Source organism: Polypterus senegalus, chromosome 6 (genome assembly GCF_016835505.1).
Source record: "Polypterus senegalus isolate Bchr_013 chromosome 6, ASM1683550v1, whole genome shotgun sequence".
In the NCBI taxonomy this organism is placed as follows: Eukaryota; Metazoa; Chordata; class Cladistia; order Polypteriformes; family Polypteridae; genus Polypterus; species Polypterus senegalus.
This window is the reverse complement of record NC_053159.1, coordinates 176,031,263-176,058,371: the sequence shown is the minus strand read 5'-3', so window position 1 is coordinate 176,058,371 and position 27,109 is coordinate 176,031,263. Positions and strand designations below refer to the sequence as shown.

The window sequence follows — 27,109 nt, the reverse complement described above, 5'->3', positions numbered from 1 at the left end:
TTGTTCAAAGCTGAAATACATAACCCAAGACCAATTAGTTTTTTTTTTTTTTTAATGGAGCCAACTCCATTTCCTTAAGTTTCTATTACAGTATATATTTATTTTTGTTTTTTAAGTAATATAAGTAGGCATAGACTGTTTTCTAAGCTTGCCAGAGTAAAAGTGTTTGGTATACTGTAGTTTCAACTGAAAATATTTATACTTGTGTAAAAAGAGTTACCTCTAAGCATTAGCCATGTATTCTGACTCCATTCAATCCTTTTGCATTACTTTTACATTTCAAGAAGGCTTAATGATATATTAATTAATATGTGAATGCACTGTTAAATCTTTTTTGTGATTTTACTTCTGGTTTATCATCTTTTCAGATTTTGGGCCTCAAATTTGGTCTTCCGTTCTTTTGTTTGCGTTCTGAAAATAGTTTTATTTTAATGTTCAGCCATGTTTTTCTCCTTGCTTTGTTTACTGTTGTTCATAATAATGTGCAACTTATGGGGTGAGGGGAAATGGTTAACATAATTCCATTTAACTCATTTACAGTCATTGATGTATATTTCCTTTTTTAATCCAAGGTACGACAAAATAGCCCATCTCCTACTAGCTTGTCTTTTGCGGACCATATGATTGTATATCCAAAGCAGTCATCCTTTAAATGTGTTCAGGTAATCATTATTAGATAGTAGATTTAAAATTTCTCATATTTTGCATTGTTACACCTCTTAAATTTTTTTTTTTTTCTTTTAGACCGATTTAACGATTCTTAAAATTGCTGCTCTTGAAAGTACTAAGAATCTTGATCTTGAGAAGAAGGAAGGGCGAATAGATGATTTACTTAGGGTAATTCATTTTATGTTTTGTTTTCTCCCCCAAAAATGTGTGCCTCTGATGGAGCTACAATTCTAATCTTCTAGTCTCCTGTGTGAACACTTTATGTTAAATGGTCTTTCAGGCCAGTGTTGGTTCCGGTCTTGTGCTCCATGCTGCAAGGAATGGGCTCCAGTATCTCATGACTGAATTTTGAGAATGTTGTGATCTTGATTTAAGACTTATTTGGTTTTAGTTTTGTGCATTCCCTTTACATGGGGTACTAAACAAAATAAACAGTATGTAACATGATAATTTTGTGCTATGTAAAGTTTTATTATAATTTTTAAGCACAAAGATATTCGTGGTGATCTGTTGCTATTACAGATAAGTCTAGCGACACTAAACTTCGCCCTCCGGCATGTCAAAATATGTTTGTGTTTACTTAAGAAAAGATTTGCTCAAAATCCACCAGGCAATGGCTGCATACTTTTCTTTCACTTTGTTTAACTTGTGATTGTGCAGTGTTCTTGCAATTTCAGAATTTTAGAATTCATTTCACCTAAATCTTTGAAGAAGGTAGAATTTACAGCTCCAAGATAATGGATCCTCTTAAATCTCTGTTCTCATTTTTGTAGTATTTAGCCTGATTCTAATCTTTAATTTTGGATCTGTCATTAATATAAAGTATATTAATATAAAGTATTTTCATATGTTCCCGTACAAAGTTCTTTATTTACTTTTTCCTCATATAGAGGTAGTATTTGACTGTTTTGTTAAGCAGTTCAAGATCAGTCATTTTTTAAAATGGGTCACTAAACATTTGTGAGTGGACGCCGCGCTTTGTTATATTGTGTCTTGATGAATCCTGTTTAACACGATTTTGAAAATTGAAGTGAAAATCTGTATTTTTGTTTTAAAGTCAAAGCAAAAAGTAAAAGTGGACATGTTTTATTTGACCTTGATTTATTTTTACTGATGTATACAGATCACTGTGCTATTTTGCAGGCAAACTGTGATCTCAGGAGGCAAATAGATGAGCAACAAAGGTCTCTGGAGAAGTATAAAGAGCGTCTTAATAAATGCATCATTATGAGTAAGAAGTTGCTTATGGAAAAGGTAAACCTGTTATGTAAATGTGTTCTTAAAATATTTAATCATATTCAGAGATGGCTTATAATCTTTCTGGTATTGAAGTGTTGTCTCAACCTGCTGACTAGTCGGACCCATTGCAGTTTTTTTTTCTTTGCCTGTTTCTTTTATTCTTCTTATCACCTAAATAGTGAATCGAAGTTTGCATTCCAAACACAAGTACTATATATCAACATTTTCTTAAGACGTACTGAAAATAAATAAAATCAATTTTTACTATATATCTGAATGTATTTTGCAGTGGTTAACATAATACTAGAAAATAGAAATTTTTTTGGAGTGTTCCAGATTGTTTTAACTGTAAGTAACATTTACAAGAAACAGATTGCTGGCATTCCAAGACAGATTTGTTTTTAGTTCATTACATGGCAAATGACAGTGTTGATCTGAGGGGCAATTGATTTTGTATAATGTGCTGATTTATATAAACCTCTGTAATGTCCTGTTTGGCTGGGTTTATACTTCACACAATGCGTGCACCTGCAGGCACTACTGCTACGCAAGCATAGTATTGTTTATACTTGTGCACATCACAGTGAGAAAACGTTTGGCTTCGCTGTGTGTTAATTGCCTGAAACATCTGTTAAATTCCAAGCACACCTTGCCACAGCATCTCTGAAAAGGATGTTTAATTATTACATCCATCAGTCCACAGATGCACCCATTCCAGTATGCATCGGGCGCAAGGCAGAAACAGTCCTTGATCAAGGCATCACCTCAATGAAAGGTGAATACAAGCACACATGTACACTAGCATCATTTTAGCATCTCCAAAACCCCAAACCTGCATGTCTTTGGAAGGAAACTGGAGCACACTGTGGAAACCCACCAGGAAAACATGTAAACTCCAGGCAGTGAACACCAGGGATGTGACTTCCTGTAAGGCAGCAGCGCTATTGCTCCACCACAGTGCTGCCTCCACATGTGTAATTATTAACAGTATTCATTATTTTAATGAAGCTAACGATTTATCTGCAAAATGTAACATACATAATTAAATGCATCATGAAAGTGATATCAAATATAAATCTAATGATTCTAAATGTGCTGGAATATCATAAATTGAATTTGTTCTGTATGGTATTGCTGCTTGCTGCTGTAGTCATTGCAGGAAGAAGCTCCAGAAGCACATAGTGATTAACTGGGTCGGTTTTAAGATGTTCTATTTTAATGACAAAATAAACTACACGATTAAAGTGGAAATTTTGAGATGAAATACAAAATTTCCACTTTAGGGACACAGTGAAAAGTTCTGTTTTGTGATTAATTTAATGTGCTTCAGTACATTCTGATGCTGTTGTGTAGGTGCAAGAAAAATAGAGGCACAGAAAATGGTATATGAGACTTTTAAAATGTATCACATCATTACCATGTTTGAAAAGCACAATGAATATATTTGTATAGTATGTCAGCATTTTACCTCACCACATACATTCATTAAACATTGAAGCATGCACATTGATCCTATAGGATCTGCAAAGTGGCTTGCTGTCACATGTTGTTAGTAAACAGAGATGAAGACAACCCCCATCCCCCCAGTTTTGTTTATTTATTTTTTTTTTGTTGGTAATGCAGCTCACGCATTCATCATGTTAATTTCTGAGAATGTGGTCGTAGGACACGTCAAATGAATGCATGGCCACAGGATGCGTGTGCATATGTATTCTGAGCATGAAGTATAAACCAGCCCTTACACTTTCCCTCATGCTTTTATATCTGTTCTTGTAGAACTACAGTAAAAAAACACATCTCATGGTTACACAGTTGTGACTGCATTGGCCAGATTGTAGCAAGCTAGTTACTTCATTCATCATATAACTTCTATTTTGTAGTCTGTCCTTTTAAAAAGAGTGTTTCTTATTTAATGTATGTTTTAGTCTGCTGCCAGTTTATTGGCCTTTTTAATAAAGGCTATGGCTTTAGAACATTGTACTTTTTTGTTTCTCAAGATAGGCAGAAGGAAAGTTATCTTCTGTAAATTTCCAAAATATCTAAATTGTTTTTATAATTATCTTTCTCTTGTTAATTATTTCACACACGCTCTTGTTGTAACTGGAAAAATCAAACAATTAGATTCTTAAGTTTCAGTTCTTTCAATTTCGTTATTTTTGAAATAGTCCTACTTATTAACTTTTTGTTTGTGCCTTTTAAGGTAAAGAAATGCAAATGCATTCAGATGCATGTTTTTTATTTTATTTTTAAAGCAAAAAAATATGCAGTGTCTATTAAGAAGCAGAGTATATGCCTGCACCCTAAAACAAGATTATTTGCTTTGTGAAGGATGTTTGAATGATGAGTATTATAAAGTACAATCTGATAGGATTTTATTTTCATATTTGATTGGTTTTACTTTGAGGTTTACTGTCTAAGCTTTCTGATATTTAAAAAGTTTAGTTGTCAGTTTGATTATGTACAGTATGTTATAGAAAAAGGAAATTTGGGTAATTGTTGAACGCCTTATCTGATTTAATGTTTTGTTTCAGAGCACACAGGAGAAACAGGCTTGTAGAGAGAAAAGCATGCAGGATAGACTTCGCCTTGGCCACTTTACTACTGTACGGCATGGGGCTTCTTTCACTGAACAATGGACAGATGGTTTTGCATTTCAAAACCTTGTTAAGCAAGTATCTTTTTTTTTTTTTTTGTAGAGTTCTAAATATTTCGATTTTTTTAATCAATTATTTATATGGGATCAATTTTTTTCCAAAAAGAAATGAAAATTAAAATTATAAAATGAAAATACAATCTTTTTTGTTTTCGATTTCATTTTTCAAGTCTTTGTGCAATATGCTGCAATAATTAAAAATGAAATTAAATAGCACCATTTGCAAATTCATTTTAAGTCTGAATAGCAATGAAGCTGTAAAAATGAAAGTAAATTTCAAATAAGAACTGGCGCCACCTGTGAGAAGTATTCTGGCTACAACTACGAAGGACAAAGAATTGTAGGAAATCAAGATGCAAAGCCCCACCCATTGACCCACACTTTGCATGTTGAGATCATGAAATGAAAATGCAAAGTGGAAAGTGAAAATTAAATGAGTAGCATGTGTAGCCAGTGCTTATTTGCACTTTTCATTTTTGCTTTTCATTTCCGTTATTGTAGAAAATACCTCCCATATTCTGTAAACTGTGTGATGGTATTTGACAGATAGGTGATGTATCCCGCTGCTTACTTTAAGCTGGTAAAATCTAACAATTATCTGCTGCTTGGCAGTGGCTTTGTTATAACTTGATTCCTATTCTAGGTTCCACTGTAATATTTTTGTGACTAAAAATAAGCAAAACATCTTGTAATGTTCTGTAAGGAGGCACTTTCTGTTTTTGTAAATTGTGTTTTCTGGCAGTCTAGGCACTCAAAAGCAGCAATTAGACCTTTTACAGTACTTAAGATTGTAGACCTGAGGTGTCAGTATACCTGTATTTAGTTATATTGGAGAACAATAATGTAATCATAAAACATTTTCATCAATTTTGTTTTAATTTACTTTTGTATATCTCTCTCTTGTTTCCTGTTTTGACCTAAGGCAGCAAGAATGGATAAATCAGCAACGTGAAGACATAGAAAGACAAAGAAAGCTTTTAGCCAAGAGAAAACCACCAACAGCAAATAGCTCTCAGACACCAACTGCAAACACTGAGCCAAAGCAAAGGAAAACTAAAGCTGTGAATGGGGCAGAAAATGACCCATTTTTAAAACCCAGCCTGCCACAACTGTAAGAGCCAAGAAAGTTAATCTGTTACTCACTGTTTGGCTTTTTACTAATGGGGATGCTGCCATTTTGAGGCATTGTAGAAGTGTTAAGGTGTAATATATTTAAAAAAAAGGTATTACAACACAAGAATAATCAGCTAAGTGTTGCCTTGAAATATCTACAGTCTGTTTGATTTCTAATTTAATAAATGCATGTATTTTCCTTTATTTGTCAGATTAACAGTGGCAGAGTATCATGAACAGGAAGAAATTTTCAAACTTCGATTAGGGCACTTGAAAAAGGTCAGTTTTGTATGAAAAAAAATATATTTCAAGGAAGTATTATACATTGTTTTAAGAATTTTAATAATTTCACAGGTTTATTTCTCAGTGTAGCCTAAAATTCATTTAACGCGTACAGTATTTCATCTAGTCAGATAATATTTAATATTATTTGCACCAACCAATTATCTATAAGTAGTCTGCCTGGCCTCTAAATTTTGTTACCTCTAGCATTAGTCATAAGTGTTGAATGTTTTGATATGACATTCTGTTTTTTTTAAACTATTTAAACGATAGTGTAAATTATTTCTACATAGGAAGAAGCTGAAATTCAAGCAGAACTAGAGCGTCTTGAGAGAGTCCGAAATCTTCATATACGAGAGCTGAAACGAATAAATAATGAAGACAACTCTCAGTAAGTTTCATCAAGAGATGTATTCTGTTTTCATCCTATCCTGTCATTCCAGTTTTTGAGATATAATTTCCTTGTTTATTAATAGAATTAGATAAAGTGTTATTTCAGTATTGATAAATTGTGTACAGGTCTTCACTGATGTTTGCAAGCTGTTTTCTGTGTGCAGAAATATTTTCTTCCTCATCCACCAAAAATTTAAAAAAAAAAAAAAAAAAATGCTGTTGAGTCAACAAGAATTGCATTCATTTCTGTGCTTGCAAGATGCATAAAGGATCAATAACTATAAGATGGGTTAGGTTTTAAATAATAACTAAGAAAAACTGTTCAAAGATGAAATTTTCCTGTAACAGGATATTGTGTTGGTGATAGTTGTCTCTTAATGAATCCATGTCACCACTAAGACATTTTGGTCAGAATGTTTGCTTTTATGATAGTTCAGTGCACCTGTGTTTTTAAGTTTTAGTTAATGACACACCTTACATCATTATTCATGTTATGAGAGACTTTATTAATAATCTAATAATCTATTTTATTCTCTGAATGGAAAATGCATTTCATTAGGTCTTTTAAAATTCATAAATCAGACAGAAGAGCAACATGAGAATGTACACAAGGATATGAAGTAAAAATTAAGTACTCAATACACATTTTGGGTATTGCTGCGGTACTTCTGATTATATAAGTCTTGTTGTCTACGGCACAAGTGATCTCTCGTGTCTTGGCATTGTTTTATTTATCCTGCATTGCAGGGTTCTGCTGCTTATCAAACTTTGACACATAATTTAAGTGCAGGGGATAATAACAGTCAGTAAAGGTTTATTCAGAACAGATGTTTAGTACACTGTCTTTTTGTATCTGTTTAAGAATTTGGCAAGTTTATCGTTCTACTGACTACTGTCATCAACCTTTGCAGTTTAGTTTAATTTTAGAGGTTCACTGTTTAAAAAAAAAAAAAAAAACGCTCTTTAAGATCTATCATAGAGTACAGTTTACTGAAATTTAGTTTGCAAGAAAGTTTTTTTTTTTTCTTGTGAACTTTAGTTGTTAAGGAGTAAATAGTCATATGTGAAAACGTTAGACTTAAATTAAGACAACTGAAATGCTTTGACTGTGAACACTGAAAAAGTGTCCGTCAAAAAGTCAAAGTGAACTTTGTCATCTCAACCATATACAAGTATACAGATAGATGACATTGCAAAGCTCAGGGTCCAAACTGTAACAACATGAAGTGCAAATAATAAGTTAAAAATAGAATTAAAATTAAAATTTAAAATTAAAACACAAACAAGACATTGTGCAAAGACAAGACAAAGAAGTAGCAGCAATGTTGACGTGTAGTTAGCAATATGAACATTGATGCAATGTATGGTATTTGCAATTTAGATACATAGTCAATAGATATGTAATATAATAAAAAAAAAATAAATAGATATAGATAATACAGAAATTATCAGTGTATGATAGCAGTTTTAAATTAAGTTTGATATGGTGCCATATTGCCATATAAAACACATTAAAATAGGTTCTTCATATTATGATGTGGGAAACCTTATGTCATTGTGTAATTTTTGCCTGTTTAATAGTTAAATATTATTGTTATTATTATTGTTAATACATTTATCTTTGGCTCTTGCCACTATTATCTGAAATAATTCCACCACTAAACGAGAAAGGAGTCTCTGCAGAACAACATGGGCGTTCCCCAAGCAGTATGGGCAGGTTTCAAGCATCCAATCAGAGAAAGTAATGGGCGTTCCCCAAGCTGTATGGGCTGATTTCAAGCATCCAATCATCGTTAAACCTTTTTTTCGGTGACAAAAAACATGAAACTGGAACGCAACCTGAAAAATACAACTGTAACGGCTTGGTTCCGCCATTAACTTTCAATATTTAAAATGCGATGAGCTGGGATGTGTGATGTGCCTGCTTTGCTCTGCATTAAGCAGTACCGTTCCGATTTATAACCACACACATCCATTCGCGATCTCTTGCTGAGCACGCTTTTTTTTTTTAAATCAACCTACCATTCTTCCAGATGTCAATGTCAGATACGCTGCACATTACATTTATTCTCGTCACTGTGTTGTGTACATTCTGTCTACCTCCCAATCCCCTTAGCACAGTAACATGACTGTACAATACCAATATTTCTTTTGTCCAATATATATTTATATTCTGCTACAGTATTCAAATTAATGTATATTTAGCTCCTATATAATAATCTGTCTCTGTGCAATGCTCATGCACTTTACCTTTTATACAATTATTCATGTGTAGATATTCCACAAACCTAACACCAGCTTTTAAAACAAATGGCACCCTCACTTGAGGACATTGCCACCACTCGGTACCATAGCAGAGCAAAGAACATCATCAAGGACACGTCTCATTCCGGTCATCAACACTTCAAACATCTGCCCTCAGGAAAACATAACGTCAATCAAAATATGCACTAACAGACTGCCAAACAGCTTATTTCAAAAAGAATTCCAGTTGTTCAATAAAAACTTTGAACGTCTTTAATATCCATACTCAAATCTTGTTCATAATACATGTACTGGCTGCTGTAATCTGGCACTCATTACACCTTACACTTTTAAGCACTTTATATTTTTATCTTTTACATGATTGTCAATTTTACTAACTTTTACCTGCCTTGGTTGTGGTTTATACGTCGTTTTTCATGCCAAGTCTTGTGCTGTGTGATTTCAATGTTTAATGCAACTGAGATGGGGACTTGCAGTGTCTTTGTATACAGTTAAAGGGGGTCCAACCCGCTACTAGCAAGGTGTACAGTGACGAGAATAAATGTAATGTGCAGCGTATCTGACATTGACATCCGGAAGAAATGGTGGGTTGATTTAAAAAAAGCATGCTCAGCAGGAGATCGCGTGTGGATGTGTGTGCTTATAAATTGTAACTGTACCACTTAATGCAGAGCAAAGCAGGCACATTACACCGGGTCATGTACTGCATCCGATCCGCCGCCATTTTTTCTGCATGCTGTGCTGCACGCATCCAGACTAAGATTCTTTTTCCGGTATGATAAGAAGTCCCGTCACACAGCCAATCAGATACTTAACTTGAAATCCGCCCAGTTGTCGTTTTAGCCAATCAGAAACTCCAATGGAACCCGCCTACTCCGCTTGAAATCCACCCAATGTTTGTTTTAGCCAATCAGAACAACACTTTGAAACCGCCCACTGTAATAGACTTCCAGTACTTGAAATCCACCCACTCGGGGTCAGTGTTCTGCAGAGACTAGTACTTCCACTAAACAGGTAACAGCTGCTTAATGCTCTTAACATTATTCATTCATTTCCCCTAAATTTATTAATGTAGGGAAGCTACACAGTGCATTTATTAATTTGACTCTGTTCTCTTCTACTTTTTACATTCCCTTTTCAGATGCTCTCTGGAATTTACTGTATTTATGCTCCATATTATATTGGTATAAGGATATTTGTTTTATCAATCATCTGTTCAGAAAATCATTGTAAATGATTTTTACATATAAAGTTAAACAAATTTGGAAATACACCCTATTTATCATAAGACAATTTATAATTTGTATTGCTGAAAAATCTGTGGTCATTTTTAAGATTATCAAATGTGTTGCAATTATCAATTTGATGTAATTGAATCTTGTAAAATTCAGTATATTATCAATTTCTATTTTATGAAAATATTTTTATTTTCAGGTTTAAAGACCACCCAACATTAAATGATAGGTATTTACTGTTGCATCTCTTGGGAAGAGGAGGATTTAGTGAAGTTTATAAGGTAACTTGAGTGTTTAGATTTTTCCTGTTTTATTTAACATTAATCCCAAATTATTTTTGTATAAATTTGTTTGATTGAATTTTTTAATAGATTTTACAGGTATTCTACACCATCCTTCTATTCATTTGAGATGACCATTTCTGTAACTTCAATTTCACTTCACTTTTGATTTTGTGTTTTTGGTGGAGGGTTTATGCATTTTGTTATTAGGTGTTCTCTGAATCTTAAGTAACATAATAAAATGGTCCTTGGCAAATTACATTTCTGAGACTTTCATTACCCTGTCAGCATTGCTGATATTTTCTGTATTCTGTAATTTTTCTGTCATATATTTATCTAGCAATTAGTATATGTATAAACAATAAACAATTTCAAGTTCCCTGCCTGAGGTATTAATAGAAGCATCCCTTTCCTGGCATTGCGTAAAGGATATATTCGTATTCGTGTTCTCTATCCAAATACAAATTATCGTCTCTAAAAACTGTGTCTCGCACAGTATGTTGCCTTCTGAGTGTATGTGTAGTCACTTCCCAGGAAAGGTTGATATTCTCTTGGCTGGAGCGGGATTGGATTCAGTTATCATTGTCCATGTTGGAACAAATGACATACATAAGGGCAGGCTGTCTATTCTGCAGACCAAATTTAAAGAGTTATGTGCCAAGAGGAGCTGAATTTATAAGACAGTCTTCTCTAAGTTCTGCCTGTGTCAAATACCAGTCCAGGTAAGAGTGAGATTAGAAGGCTTAAGTCATTGTGTAGGATAAAAGGATCTAGATTTATGGGGCATTAGGTCTCCTTTTGGAACAGATGGAGACCTGTTCCGCTATATTGAGTTACATTTAAACCACTGGGATGTGAAGTGTCAGAGAGATTAGGATAGGCTAGGTTTAGATCTGTACATGAAGTGACAAATATTAGTGGAATAACACATATGCATAGTAACTGAATTTCTAAATGAAAATGGCAAAATAAAATAGCTTATTAAAAATTGCTTGTTTGAAAGATAAAAGTATTAAACGTAAAACAAGCAAGTTGGAGTTGTGTTTTGCCTTGTAAATTCTGATATTGTAACAATAACAAAAACCTGGCTTAACAAAGATGAGCTTAGATGGTTAAACATTTTTGAGGAATGTCAAAAAGGAAAAAAGGGGTTGTTGCCATTTATGTAAAGCTGACTTTAAGTGCTCATAGTCTTTAATTGGACGATGAGACCCACCACTTAGTGAAGACTTATGGATTCAGGAAAAAAGTGTTACAGATTGAGGCCTTATTTTACTATGCCATAGACCTACAATACAGACATTAATTTCAGTGTGCATCTTTTTTTAATAATATCAAAAGGGCAAGTTTAGAGAGATAATAATATACTAATATACTTTAATTGCCCAAATTTTAATGGGGCTGTAACCTTGCAAATAGAGTACAGGAGCAGGAGTTTCTACTTTAAAATAAAAAAAAACACAGTATGTTAATGCACCAGCATGGAAAAAGGCCTTTTTAGATGTATTATTTTGTAATAATCAGGGTAGATTTCAAGGTATAGAGGTGATTGTTGAACCACAAGGGTCAAAGTGACCACAATACACAATTTGTAGTACTTTGGTAGAGTGCAAATGTAAAGACTAAAACTGTTCTGAATTGATGGAGAAAAGTTTGAACAGATAGGGTTTTACAGTAGGTATAAAGATAGTCGAGGGGCAGTGGAACAGTTTTAAAACATGCTTTGCATATAATGTAAGGCAAGTTCATTCTTCTGACATTCTCTTTATTAGCTAAATATAAATTCAAGAATGGATGGTGTTGGATTGTTAGAGAAAGTAGGCAGGTTGTTAATGTGTGTGAGTTATAAAAATAGTGTTACTAAACAATTCCATCTTTTAAGACCTAGTTTATCAATAGGTGCACACACACTGGTCAATTTAAAGATCTATGTAGGTCCAGATGCCTAATTACCTCCACAAATTAAGTATAACCTTATACTGTAGTGAACAACAGCTCTGCCTTAGTGTTTCTTGCTTTGGTTCCATGTTTTGATGAGTGCTGGACAGCTAGAACATTTACGATGATTACTGATATATGCAGCACAAATCACGTCATATAGGGAGCAAAGTTCTTTCCAATGGTAACTAAACAAGTTAATGTTAATTATAATGTACTTGTTCTTTCATCTTAAAGTACCAGTAATTGCAACCTAGTAGTAAAGCTGAAAGTCAAGTAATACCATGCCAACTTCCACTCTAGATATTTGCAGCATTGTTGTTTTAATGCGTGACCTTTTAATCTTCCATATAAATGAGCTTACAGTTGAGTCAAGCCTTTTGAAAAAGGATTTAATATATATGGTAATACTCTGAAAGAGAACTAAGTTTTGGAAGCTTTTCATTTTAACAATATCCGTTTTCTCCACTAAAGAAGAATGAGGAGTTTGACCACCTTTTAAAATTTAATTTGATATTTTCCATCAGGTTGCAAAAATGAATTTTAAAAGATGACCTTTTTCTTTGCGATTTAAGGCTTCCAAATATCTAAACTGCTCTGAGACAGTCACTGGAAGGTGCAAAGATGTGGTGTATAAGTTGGTTTATTGAAAATAGTTTTTCAAATTAATTTTGACTCCAAAATTAAAATGTAAAATCAAACATGTTAAGTTTTTCTTATAGATTCCCTACGATCGTCAATTACTTTTATCAGTAATGCTAAAAATCCATAACATTTCTTTGCCGTTTGTAAAATGCCTTTATTTCCACCTGTTGGGTTGAAGATGGATATCCAGTGGCAGCATTTGCATAAAGGATTAGTAATACTAGATAGCCATGTCTGGTTGTGTGCTCAAATGTGAAGATGCCAGAATTGTAACTGGGCTTCTGGGCTAGAGTATACTAACTTGATGGAAGCACAAATACTGGGTCTATGTCCAGGTTTACGGATCACAGTAAATTATCCAAATTTCAATATTTTGATTGCTTCCCCACAGCTAGAGATTTGCTAGACTTTGAAGGTGTGTATATATAGTATATCAAATCATTAGAGGTTTCACAATAGATTGTCAACTGTTAAGTACAGTTTGATCCATTAATCTAATTATTTTGTCTATTAAAACTTTCTCTACTCAACATTTTTCACAAGCGAATCTGTTCTGTAAAGTGTTCATTCAAAGAGTATGTCTATTTATAAAAATTATAGCCATCTGGACCTGCAGCTTCCCACTGTATTATAATTTACAGGTATAGCCACAGATAAAGAACTATTTGATATTGTGATTGGTAAGCATATGTTTTATTACTTCTGTTTAGCATACAGTTTAATGAAAAGAAAGCAGAAGAAATATTTTCACACAGCCTTAACAAATCTACCATAAGGGGCTGTAAATGAAGGTTAGTGTTTGGAACAGGTACACTGTTTTAGTTTGAGAAGAGAAGGCAGAATGGTCTTGTACAGAGAGCCTATTACATACATGCCACTAGAACCTTTGTATAGATCACAGAAGGTGCTAACTTAGACCATAATCCAAATATATTGCATAGTGTGGGTATTAAGTTTGCCAGGCAGCCACAAAGCTTGAAGCCCCGTCAGCACAAATGTGACATTGACTCTGTGTTAAAAGAATGCTTCTGCGCTCCTGCTGAAATAAGAAACTGCAGTCATCCAAGATCCCAATGAAGAACTGCAAGACAATTGAACTACTCCAGTGGCTTCTCTTTAACTATATTTGTATGTATGATATTATACTGCAGCGTATATTAGTAATGAAAGCTACATTTTAAAGCAAGTAAAATATATACTTTGTACCGTATTTCTCCTGTGCTAATATTTTTGCCATGGTTACTGACAAGAGATGTACACAGGTTCAAAGTATGAGCTGCATTTCTAAAAAATATATTCCCAGTTATGTTGCCCCCCCGTTGGACACAACAAGATCTTGAAATTGAACCCGACTCAGTAAGTCAGGCAATATAAACTTCTACTTCATTGCACTTTGATCTTTTAATAATATAATTTAATAGATTCATTCTTTTTTTTTTATATTCATCCACTTTGGTTCAAACTGTTACTCTGTGATTGCTTTTCACACTTTTTAGTAATTTAATCTGGAATCTTACTAGCCTCTTCTCTCTGTTTGTAAGAGTTCAGTTGATCTATTTGTTTTGCAGCCGGAAGATTAACTTCTGTTTGTGATAAAATTTTGTTTGTATAACTTGCTAGATTAAACTACTAGGTGGCTTAATATCTAGAACATTTGTTGAAATGTTAAAATGAAAAAATAACACCTGCAGATTAATTTAAGTATTTTTAATTTACAAATTCAAATAGTGGATGTATTACAAATATGGCTGATTAAAGCATTAGATTGATTGCAATATACAACATTTTTGTTTTCCCCTCCTGTGCTTAAATAGATAAATGTTTTCCCCACCCTAGGGCAAGCAACATGTTGTTGGCCATAGGAACAGCATGAACTTTCTAATTTAATGTATATTACCCTAAGTGACTATCTTTGAGCCTTATTTATTGCCATAGCAAATGTAAGTCACATTGGATATTGTAGTCACTTAAAATTGAAAGGCATGTCAGTGGATATCATAGGAATGAATGAAATAAACACATTTCCTTCACTGTGACCAGTTAACTCTTTTGAGGGCTGAATGTTTATTTTCCAAAAAACAGTTTTCTGAAAAGCATACAAGAAATTGTTTCAGACATAAATCAACATAAAATGTCTGTTGCTGCATGCACAATAGTTGTTCTGTAAAGTTCCATGCAGTCACCTTTCCCTGTAAATTAACTTCTGTATTAGTCATCAGTTTCATTTTTTTGAACATCTCCAAAGATGTGTGATGATTTGATGCAAGCATCAAATTCCTCCATGGATGGTATTGTCACAATAATTTTTTAGCAACTTTCAATGATGTATTTTTTAAATAACTTAAATACGTAAATTAGCTAATGAAAAAGTGTAAAAAAACAAAAAAAAGTTACACTATTTTCTTTGCATGTTCCTAACTCCTTCTCAATGTGTGCATCATCTTTTAATCTAGTAGATGTGAGACGCATCTTGCCTGAAGAAGGGGCCTGAGTTGCCTCGAAAGCTTGCATATTGTAATCTTTTTAGTTAGCCAATAAAAGGTGTCATTTTGCTTGGCTCTTCTCTACATTCATAATGGCTAACACGGTACAACACCCTAGTACTACAAACACAGTAAAGAAATCCTTCTATATTAATAAGTTCTTGGTACTTCTTATTCAAACATGATTTAACTATAATAATAAAATGTGTATGCATTGCACAGTAAAAATATCCACATCTGTGCTATCCCGAAGGTGATAAATTTATATATGATTATCATATTGCTATCTAATACTGTATCAGAAAGAACGTAGATGTTGACAAATTTGAAGTACTGAGGTAGATCACATTTTGCTTAAACATTCTGATTAGAATTTGACGACTGTTGTTGAAGCTCTGGAATCTGATCCACTAATTCCACTGCTTTTTATATGTTAGATCCGTGACTTGACTAGGAGATATGATGTTTGGAAGCACTGACTTTTCAGTTCAAATTTGTCACTTATGTAGTGCACTGTTAAGCTGTTTTAAACTGTTTGATCACAACTCTGTGGTTGTTGAGTAGTATTCTAGTTTTGCTATGTGTGATTCTGCTTCAGTTTTGCATTTTCTGTATAGTTCACAGATGGCAATTCGTGAAAAGTAATTGTGCAAAGACAACTTATATCTCTGATCATGTTTGATTAGTTTCTGAACTCTTTTTGCTGGCAGTGTACAAGGATAATAAAATAAGTCTTTTACTAATATGTGACAGTGTCTATTTTAATGTCTCCTTGATGCACTCGCAAACACGTCAGCTGTTTGTGTTGGATCAGCTGGCCTTTTAGATACATTTTTACTTGCATTTACCTTTTTTGCAATGCATTCATTGTACAGTTCTGTGTGTTGTCTGCTGATCCTGATGTAATTCTGCAAGTATGATTTTTATATAATTTTATGTTTGCTACTACAGTAGAGTCTCACTTATCCTACCTTCGCTTATCCAACATTCTGTATTATCTGACGTCCCACCGCAAAAAAAAAAAAAAAAAAATGCATCAATTGGCAACAAGAACTGCAAGTTGCAAGCGTGAGCGTAGTCTATTTTTTGTTGGTCCCGACTCTACCACAGCTAATTAGTTACCCCGACTTTACAGGGTGGTCCAGATCTAATTATGCAGACCTAGATCGTCTGGATGACTTTGATTTATGCAGGGAAGATTCCAGTTCAGCGCAAAGATGATTTTTCATGTCGTCAGTTCGCACACTTCTTGATGGTCCGGAAATTTTTCGGGTGGTTTTCTATGTAATAAACTTTTAAGTTATAGCGTAATGAAAATTGCATAATTAGATCTGGACCACCCTATACAGTGGTGCGCCAGTCTACACTATGACTCGTGTCTGTCATTCGCCCCACCCTCACTCACTCACTGTCACAACTCACTACTCAGTGCAGCACAGTTTATCATTGTATGTAGATCGGTTTATCGTCTGTTACATGCGTATGTGTCTGTGTGCGTTAATTTGACAAACGTTGTTTAAAAGTTGAAATTTACGCAAGTACATTAGTATGGCAACGAAAAGAAAAAGTTGTATCGATGGAATGAAAACTTAAAGCAATCAAGAGACTGGACAATGCAGAAGGTAGCTGACGACTTTGGCGTTGGACAGGTAACAGTAGGAGACTGGAAAAAAACAAATAGAAATAAAAAATGGTGTGCATCGAGTTACAGAGGGTGCATTAAAAGAAAGAAACTATGAAAAAATGTTACTATGAAAAAGTTCGTGAAGCTTTGTATGTTTAGTTTACACAGTTTAGGGACACTGGTGTGCCTATTTCAGGGCCTATTTTACAGCAAAAGGCGTTGCATTTTCGTAATGAAAGATTTCACAGCAAGTGTCAGTTGGCTCGACCGATGGAAGAAACGCTACTGTATCAGTCAGTTACACGTTTGTGGTGAAAAACTGTTATTGAATTTTGAAGAAATGGAAGCATTCAAGAAAAGATTTCAGGAATTTATTGAAACTGAAATCCTAACGGGTGATCAGATATTTAACTGTGATCAGTCTGGCCTTAATTACAAAATATTACCTAGTAAGAGTCTTGCAGCCGGAACTGAAGTGGCAGCCCCTGGCTACAAGCGTAGCAAGGAAAGGCTGACAATTTTAGCATGCAGCAATGCTACAGCAAACCTCAAAATGAACCTTGCAATGATTGGAAAGTCCAAAAATTCTAGAGCCTTTAAAACAGTTTCAAAAAACACTCTTCCTGTAAAATAGCACAGTCAGAAAAGCGCATGGATGAGCATTGAAATTTGCAAAGACTGTTTTTTTAAGGAATTCATTCCTTTAATAGAGAAGTTTTTGAAAGAAAATAATTTACCCAGAAAAGCAGTTTTGTTGCTAGATAATGATCCGACGCACCCTGATGCAGAGGAACTTCAAGATGGTGACATTAAGGCAATGTTTCTGCCCCCCAATATAACCGCCATATGCCAACCTATGGATCAGGACGTTTTGGAAATAATAAAAAGGAACTATTCACAGGAAGCTACTGTCCACAGTGATAGAAGAAATTGAAGAACAACAAGACATGATTGAAAAATTGAAACGCATCAATGTAAATGATGTTGCTTATTGGGTTGCAAGGTCCTGGGCTGACGTAAGGGCTCAAACAATTGCCAAATCATGGAAGAAGCTGCTAGGCCATGATGAAAGTATGGAAATGGAAAGCACAGATGAAACCGAAGAAACAATTCTACCTTTAGTGCAATGTATCCCTGTATGTGAGGATGCATCTTTGCAAGAAATCGAAAGTTGGATGAAGTATGATGATCAGTATGAAATAACTGATGAAGAAATTGTCGCTCTTGTCAATTGCGATGACAACGAAATTGAAGATCAAAATCAAGCACCAACTGTTCAGCGCCTCAGAATTTCACATAACGACGGAGTTAAGGCTCTAGAAACTGCAATTAAATACATTGAGCAACAAGAAGCTGCTACAGGAATCGACATAATGATGCTGCAAAGATGGCAAGACTTGGCAGCGAAGAAACAGCACTCATCAGGACAGCAGACTACAATCAAAAATTTCTTTAAATCATCACAGGACTGAACTTTTTAAATACTGTATTTAACTTCAGACAATTTTTGTAACTAAGTTCATTTTTTCAGTTAATTTTTTGTTTTGTTGTAAAACATGATTATTGTAATTATTGTATTGTAATGTGTAAAAATAATAACATAGTTTGACATTTAATAGGCTTTTTCTTAACACCTCCCATTATCCAACATTTTCGTTTATCCAACGTTCTGCTGGCCCGGCGAGAGACTACTGTATTTTGTTTGTACAGTCTTTTATGGTTAATGACCAAATTCCTATCTGCCATTTTTTTTAATGTGATGTCATTTCTATCTGCAAAGCCTGTTGATAAGCAACATTTCCTACTTGAAACAATACAACTTTGCACTGGATAAGGAAATCTGTTATAGTTTGGTAGTGTTTGGGGGTGGCTGCATCCTGTGATCCTGGTAATACTGTGCAACATGGATAGAAAAATTAGTTCATGAAAATGTTTAGCTAAGTCAATGTATAATATATAATCAAATCCTTAGGTGAAAAGTAAAACAGTGATTCAAATAGACCCCAAAATCCACTATTAAGTTCTTGAGTGGAAAATTAAATATTTAAAGTAGGTATTATTTTCTCTACTTGAATAGTTTTGAAAATGTTGAGGATCAGAAGCATTTAGTACATGTAAGAATGTTAGAAATAATTATAAACTGGATTGCAAATAAATTTGAGGGATGTAGAAGTAATAAAGTAAAAACGACTTAAAGAAACATTCGTGAGCTGTAGTTTCTACCAGAAGTGATGTTACTGTTAACTGACAAGGTTTCTATACCATTAAACGTAACACAAATAAAAAGGAACAATTGTTAGCAAACCAGTAGTAATTGCTTTTTGGAATGTGTTGGTTTATGTCAGGCCAACTAAATAAATTGATAAATAAATGAATGATATTATATAGAGGTGGTGTTTTTGTTAAACCATGGAGATTCAGTGATATGTGTGGTGCTGCAAGCTTAATGTGTGACTGTGTTTGTGTGAGTACATATTTTTGGTATATTAACCAATATAAAATGTTCTTTAGGCGTTTGACTTGACGGAGCAGCGTTATGCAGCAGTGAAAATTCACCAACTTAATAAAAACTGGAGGGATGAGAAGAAAGAAAATTATCACAAGTATGTTGTGTTTTTGTGCAAGTTATTCTTGGCAAATACCTTCAAATAATGGAGTATGATGCAGTTAAAAAATATTTGTAAAGTGCTTGATGCTGTTTATGCTATTAACAGTGAAAAGCACCATATAAAATTAAATTTTACTAGAAAGATCATTAATACTAAATGTGCTAATATGATTTGAAGGTTAACAATTTCACATTTGTCATATTATTCAGTTCATTGTTCTTATTTCTTTTCCTCTATAGACATGCCTGTCGAGAATATAGGATACATAAGGAGCTGGATCACCCCCGAATAGTGAAGTTGTATGATTATTTTTCACTAGACACGGATACGTAAGTATACAAGATAAAGTTCAGTTTCTTAATCACACATGGACATAAAGGCCATTTCTCTCCTGTTTGGGCTAAACTTTGTATAAATTGCTTTCTCAAAGGTTGGGTAGATGTAACATACAGTCCCATCCAAAAGTATTGGAACAGCAAGGCCTATTAATTTCTTTTTACTGTGTACGGAAGACATTTGTGTGTGTGTGAGATCAAACGATGAATATGAGAAGGGAGATCAGAGTTTCAGCTTTTATTCTGTGGTATTGACCAAACAACATAGCACATTTTGTGTCAAACCACTCAGTTTTTCAAGTGAGCAAAAGTATTGGAACAAGTGACAGGTATTACTTGTTACCCAGGTGTGTTATAAAAGATTGATTGTTTAATCATTAAGTAGCCCTGAATATCTACTCTGTTTAAGCTTTGGTTTTCACCTGTGAAGACTGCATTTGTAGTTAAGAAGGGTAGACCAACATGAAGAAAAGCATACCATTATAAAACTGAGAAAAGGGGGCAAATCATCAGAGCTATTTCAAAAACATTGGGCATAACTGGGACCACAATTTGGAATGTCCTGAAAAAGGACAGAAACTGGTGTGCTGTGCAACAGGCAATAAACTAGCCATCCAAGGAAAATGTGAATAGTTGATGACAGACAAATGGTAAAAGCAGTAAAGAAAAACCCAAAACAGTCTGTAACATAATGAACTGCTGCCAAAGAGCAGAGGTGGAAATATCAGAGTCCACTGTTCGAAGGAGGCTTGGAGAACAACAATATAGAGTCCATAATGCAAGATGCAAACCACTCTAAAGAAGTAAAAATCAGAAAGCCAGATTGGAATTTGCAAAAAAAGTAGAGTGTTGAACCACAACAGATTTGGTACAAAATTATATGGACTGATGAGACAAAGGTTTAACCTCTACCAGAGAGATTGAGAAGCCAAAATATGGAGAAAGAAAGGATCTGCTCATGATCTTAAATATACAAGCGCATCTGTGAAGCATGGTGGAGGTTGAATCATGTCTCTGGCTTGCATGTCTGCTCCTTGAATATGTTCAATCATTTTTATTAATGATGTAACTCATGATGGTAGTAGCAGAATTCACTTTGAAGACTACAGAAACATATTGTCTGGCAATTCACAAAGAAATGTATCCAAACTTATTGAATGGAACTTTATTATGCAATTAAATAAAAACACAGTTCTGCTTCAACAGAGGACTTCATCAGGGGGAGAAATGGAAGGTTTTAGACTGACCAAGCCTATTCCAGATTTTATCCCAAATTGAACATGCATTTCTCCTGAAGAAGAAGACTGAAGGAAGAACCCCCACAAAACAGAAACTTAAATATGCTGTGGTAAAAGCCCAGAAAGGCATAACTAATGAAGAAACAAGAAATCTAGTGATGTCTATGGGTCAGAGGCTTGATGCAGTTATTGAGAATAAGGGATATGCAACCAAATATGAAGTATTTTTGACTTGTACTCACTTGAAAAATTGAATAGTTTGATACAAAATGTGCTATGTTCTGTGTTTAACATATCTAGATGTAAATACCAGGGCCTGAATTTTGAAACTCTGGTCTCTCATCATATTCATCTTGCACGTTTATTGCTTTCAGTGCGTAGCAACAACAATTAATTGGCCTTGCTGTTCCAGTATGTTTGGAGAGGACTGTAGATCACTGCATGTTTTCTTATATGATGACCTGTTGATTTCTTCAGAAGTTTAGTATCCACTGAACCAGCTTCTCTCTTTCTGGTATCATGGAGAATTTATTAAGAATAAATGTCTTTTTAACATGACGCAGGTTACAGGGAGCTGCAATATGGTGGTTTTGCTACTCAGTCTGCATAGATGGTGTGTACCATATTTCATCTATACTGTTTGCACTATTTGCCCCCACTCCTTTTGACCAAGTGGCTTTCCCTGAGTGTGATGCTAAGAATGGCATGTGACAAGGTTCTTAGATCTGTGAAGTTAGGTTGAGGCAGAAGGAGTTTTTTTCATGTCAAATAATTTCAAAGAACAGTGACCCAACTGGTAACAGAAGCCTGACACCTCACTAAGTTGTTCAGATCCAAGAGTCTCAGTACTGAATCTTGAATTATTTAGGGGTTTTGAAAGCCTAGAACACAACTGGACTTTACACTTCCTGGGGCCCATTAGTTATTATTTCAGATGCACATTAACATAAGTAACAGAAATCTGTTAAACAAGGAAGTCTTCTTGGAAGGTTTAAAATGAAGAAAGAATTCCTCGGACAAATTTAAAAAATTTTCAAAAAAAAAAAAAATTGCGGAAAGAACTCTGAAGTAATTACACTATTAATATTATGGCAGTCTGGTAATTGGAAAGTGACAAATGTGTCAACACCAAAGTGGATCCCAGGAACTGTATACTAAACCCTCAGTGGAAACTATGGTCAAGAATCATTAAGTAGACTACTTTTATTAAAGTAATCAAAACGACGGCCAGCATTAGTTTAGTAATGGGAGGTTTCTCCTAAGAAAATCTTGTTGTGTAGAAATGGCTGGGATCATAGCCAAAACGAAGTAACTTTTTTGAAAGTCTAAGTAAATAATTTTGTCCATACTTAACATTAATCATAAATCTTGAAACCATAAGTACCATCAAAAGTGTGGCAAGTTAGTTAACAGGTGTGAGACAAAGTGCAGACAAGCAGGATGTTCCATGGATTCTTATAAGGATCTGTTGTGGGTGTTTTTTTTGTTTTTTTTTTAAATATACCCTCTGCTTTTTTCCATTGTGGCATACAAACAAATTACAGTGCAGACAAGACTAAATTATTTCTAGATTCCATTCTTGAAAGTTGGTAAAATTTCTGTTAGACCTTAATGGGCGTCGGCAGTTCCTAAGAACAGACCAGAAAGACGGGCAAATTTTAGCACTGTGCAGAGAGCTACATGCAGTTAAAAGGGACATTAATTACATTACAATGTGTGTCAAGGCTGATCTATAGGATGTGACATCAGAAAAGGGTTGTGTGATTTAAATTGATACACCATATCTTGATCTCAGGCAGCATAAACAATAGAAAGACAATTATAACATTATTAAAACTCTTAAGTGCAAATTTAAGGAATGTTGTTTTCAGACTGTATAATACATCTGAAAGACACGTGGAATACTCCATTCAGTTTCTGTAATCACAACCTAAACAAACATTTTAGAAATTGACGCTTTGCAGGCAAGAGCAGCCATAGGCCTTCCGCTTTACATCACAAAATAATTTCACTTTCTTAATCTTAAAACAGAAGCAGTTATGCAACAATCTACTCCTGTTCTTCAGTATTTCCAAAAGTAATCCATAACAATATTCAATCAGTCAGGCAAATTAAGGAGAAATGTACATCCAAGACACAATGCAGAAAGCAGTGTTTCAAAAACTAAATTCTATAACTGCTTATGGGGGACTATTTTGGACAAAATTAAATAAATAAATGCAAAAATAAATAAAAGTACTGTGAAATGTGAGCATAAATAAATAAATGTATCATGAAATGAAGCCTTAATAAATAAATTTGTCATGAAATGAGAGCCTAAATAAATGTCATGAAATGAGAGCATAAATAAATAAATGTCACGAAATATGTTTTTGTTGCTTATTTATTTATTTATTTATTTAATTTTGTCCGTATCATTCCTGCAAACCGTCATGAAATACGACTTGAAATAAACTGTCACTTTCACTCGTCAAAGTTGAGAGGGTGGGCTCTAACACACCCTCTAGTTACTGATTGGTGAATCGATAGCACAAGAATTAATTAGAAAAATGCTTACTACTGCCAATGAAATGGATTCTGCCGAAGATATTACGTATTTAAGAAAGAGAATTGAAGATTTATCGGAAGAAATTACAATGTTGACGGCCCTTTTAGACTCCGATATAGATACAACAACAACAACAACATTTATTTATATAGCACATTTTCATACAAAAAAATGTAGCTCAAAGTGCTTTACAAAATGAAGAATAGAAAAATAGAAGACACAATAAAAAATAAAAATAAGTCATCATTAATTAACATAGAATAAGTAAGGTCCGATGGCCAGGGTGGATAGAAAAAACCAAAAAAAAAAAACACTCCAGAGGCTGGAGAAAAAAAAATAAAATCTGTAGGGATTCCAGACCATGAGATCACCCAGTCCCCTCTGGGCAATCTACCTAACATAAATCAAACAGTCCTCTTTGTATTTAGGGTTCTCATGGAAGGACTCGATGATGATGGTCACGTAGACTTCTGGCTTACAGTCCATCAATGTTGGAGCATCATGATGCTTTGAGTAGGTGGTGGTGGCGCAGGCCGCCACCACAAAGAAACTGGAAAAAGAAACAGAACAGAGAGTTGGGGTCAGTACAGATGAAACTATTTTTGAAATTATCGAAGAACAGGTGGAACGGACTTCTCCGATACACCATATAGATCTGCAATCTGTCATACTTTTAAACCGCATAACAGAAAGTGTTCTTTTGAGTCAGCCGGAATGTCAAAGGATGGACGTCCAGAGCAGGGAGCTGCATCACCTGAACTGGAGTGTAGTCAAGTCCGGTCCACCAGTTCTTAGATATTTTCAAAAATAGTTTAATCTATATCGGAGTCTAAAAGGGCCGCCAACATTGTAATTTCTTTTGATAAATCTTCAATTCTTTCTCTGAAATACATAATATCTTTGGCAGAATCCATTTCATTGGCAACAGTATGCATTTTTCTAATTAATTCTTGTGCTATCGATTCACCAATCTGTAACTAGAGGGCTTGTTAGAGCCCACCCTCTCAACTTTGACGAGTGAAAGTGACGGTTTGCAGGAATGTTATGGACAAAATTAAATAAATAAATAAATAAGCAACAAAAAACATTTCGTGACACATTTATTTATTTATGCTCTCATTTCATGACATTTATTTAGGCTCTCATTTCATGACAAATTTATTAAGGCTTCATTTCATGACACATTTATTTATTTATGCTCACATTTCATAGTACTTTTATTTATTTGCGCATTTATTTCTTTAATTTTGTCCAAAATATTCCTCCATAACTGATAGGTCGGATTAAAATAAAAATTGAAATTCACAAGCACTAGATGTTAAACTGAAAAAAGTACTTGCCTTTCTGTCACAATGAATTGGTCTTAAGTGTCAGATTTCCTTCTTGCTTTATGCATGTAACAGGCAAAGCAGGGTAAAACTGCTAGTGGCACAAGAACAATATATGTTCACTTGCAAGAAAAAACGTTTTGCAAAACACACACATTTAGAAAAAAATGTGTGGGAGTTGTTTGGCAGCATGAGTTATTAATAATTTAGCATCAGCCTTAGCACTAGAAAGAAGGACGTAGAATTATTTAAAAATGATAAAATTGAGGTTATGGATTCTTTAGCTAGAATTTTAATACTGAAACAAATAGATAACAGATGGGTAACAGATTATTCCAAAACATGAATAAAATACCTTGTTACTGGTATCTCTTCAGTTATTATTTGGGTTAATAAAATTAGCAAATATTTGGTGCTTATGTATATTTTTACAGTTTGTGTTGGCTTTTTGTAACAAAAAAAACAATGAAGTTTGAGTAATTCTTAAATTAGCAACCATATTTTAGACCTAAAATGTTTGCATTTTAGAAAATTAATGATCCATTAATTATGAAAAACTTTTTCACATTTTCTTTTATATTCTTCTCTACATTAAATTCAGTAAACTTGTATCACTCTTATTTTATAATCAGGATATTCTATCATAAGTAATAAAGCTGGATAATTTACCTCAATACTAGATTATTGCTTTCTGTAATTACCTTTTTTTCTTTCTTTTAGGTTTTGTACAGTATTAGAGTATTGTGAAGGAAATGATTTGGATTTTTACCTTAAACAACATAAGTTAATGTCTGAAAAAGAAGCCAGGTCAATTGTAATGCAAATAGTGAATGCACTAAGATATCTGAATGAAATTAAGCCACCTATAATACACTATGATCTAAAGCCAGGTAAGTAATATTGGGATTTTTTTTTTTTTTTTTACTGCATGTGATATCCAGAAATTGTAGGTAATAGCCACAAATTAAGGCTGGTGTTTATATGAATGGTAATTATATTCTCAATATTTTGATGCAAGTTACAAATTCTGGGCACTGTAGGATTCTCTGCTTGCACAAATTGATGTAATCTAATAAAAAATACAGTAGAACAGGGTGCACTTGTGATTGCTGAAGCATTAAATGTCAGTTTTTCATTTTTCCACCAATATTCCCATCCTTTTTTTTTATGTAAATTGAGTCAAAGTATGCAGTTTTCAAAATGTTGTATCGATTAATTTCTTCCTTGTTATAATTTAGGAGAGGCCTTTATTCAAAGCAACTTTCAAAACTGTAAAATGAGTGTTTATCAGGAAGATACTACTAAGTTAATTAACAATACCTAGAAAACGTTTTAAAGTAAAGAACAAAAAGTGTAGGCTATACTTGGTTCCATAGCTAGATATATAAAAATAAAGGTAGCTGGAATAAGGGAGAGTTTATAGGTCCTAATTTGACTCTTTGGTATGCAAGACACCAGTTTGAGTGCTGCAGGTAGTCAAGGAATATAATACAGAACTAAACTTAACATGGTCTCCCATTTTTCCCTACACTTCACTGTTCCATTGGAAGTTTTTAAAGCAGGTGATCTAAATTATTTATCAAGGCTCATTGTTTTAGGCAACGTGTGTAAATTCACCAGCCCACAAAGACACACAGGTGGCAAAAATGAGAATTGTCTCTTTACAAGGGTCATTTCTGATGTTCATCTTTAATGAGAAAGGAATCCAGCCTTATTTGCGATGACGGATGCCTAATACTTTTTGCATAAAATGGCAGTAAAAGGCACCGGGGGGTGTTGTGTTCAAGAATGAACTAGGAGGGGATTGTACACAGAATAATACTTTTAGGGCACCAGACAATTTCTTAAAATTGTTGTCTCTTTTTAATATGCATCAGTGGGGTGGGAAAATCTACCCAGAGTAAGTAGTGAAAGGAGTATGTTTAAGAAACAGAAGGCTGTCCATTTTAGTGTATTTGACAATACAATATAATCATTCAGAGATACTAATTAGCTATTCCTTGAAGTGCAAAAACAGATCTGTAAAACACTGCAGGACTGCATAACATCTGGAATATCATAATGCTGAAGTCTGTGACAAGTAAAACAATCGTCATTTTGTATTTGAATGTCACTTTTTGCCTTTGAAATATATATATATATTTTTTTTAATACTGGGTTTTGAACTTCTAGCTCTATGTAGATCCCAGTATAGTGAAGTTTGGGTAGAATTAGATTGATGTAATTTGTGT

General features: G+C 34.0%; 1 protein-coding gene across 4 annotated transcripts in view; it reads left to right on the top strand.

The window, feature by feature from the left end:
• Positions 1-27,109, top strand: part of tlk1a (tousled-like kinase 1a) — a 130,991-nt gene that overhangs the window by 93,022 nt on the left and 10,860 nt on the right. For all 4 annotated transcript variants that reach the window (XM_039757608.1, XM_039757607.1, XM_039757606.1 and 1 more), the window contains exons 7-17: positions 573-662; positions 745-837; positions 1,813-1,923; positions 4,440-4,576; positions 5,484-5,672; positions 5,887-5,953; positions 6,250-6,347; positions 10,049-10,130; positions 19,332-19,423; positions 19,669-19,758; positions 25,599-25,768. In XM_039757608.1, the coding sequence (XP_039613542.1) occupies positions 573-662; positions 745-837; positions 1,813-1,923; positions 4,440-4,576; positions 5,484-5,672; positions 5,887-5,953; positions 6,250-6,347; positions 10,049-10,130; positions 19,332-19,423; positions 19,669-19,758; positions 25,599-25,768 (1,219 nt within the window). The remainder of the gene's footprint in view (positions 1-572; positions 663-744; positions 838-1,812; positions 1,924-4,439; positions 4,577-5,483; positions 5,673-5,886; positions 5,954-6,249; positions 6,348-10,048; positions 10,131-19,331; positions 19,424-19,668; positions 19,759-25,598; positions 25,769-27,109) is intronic.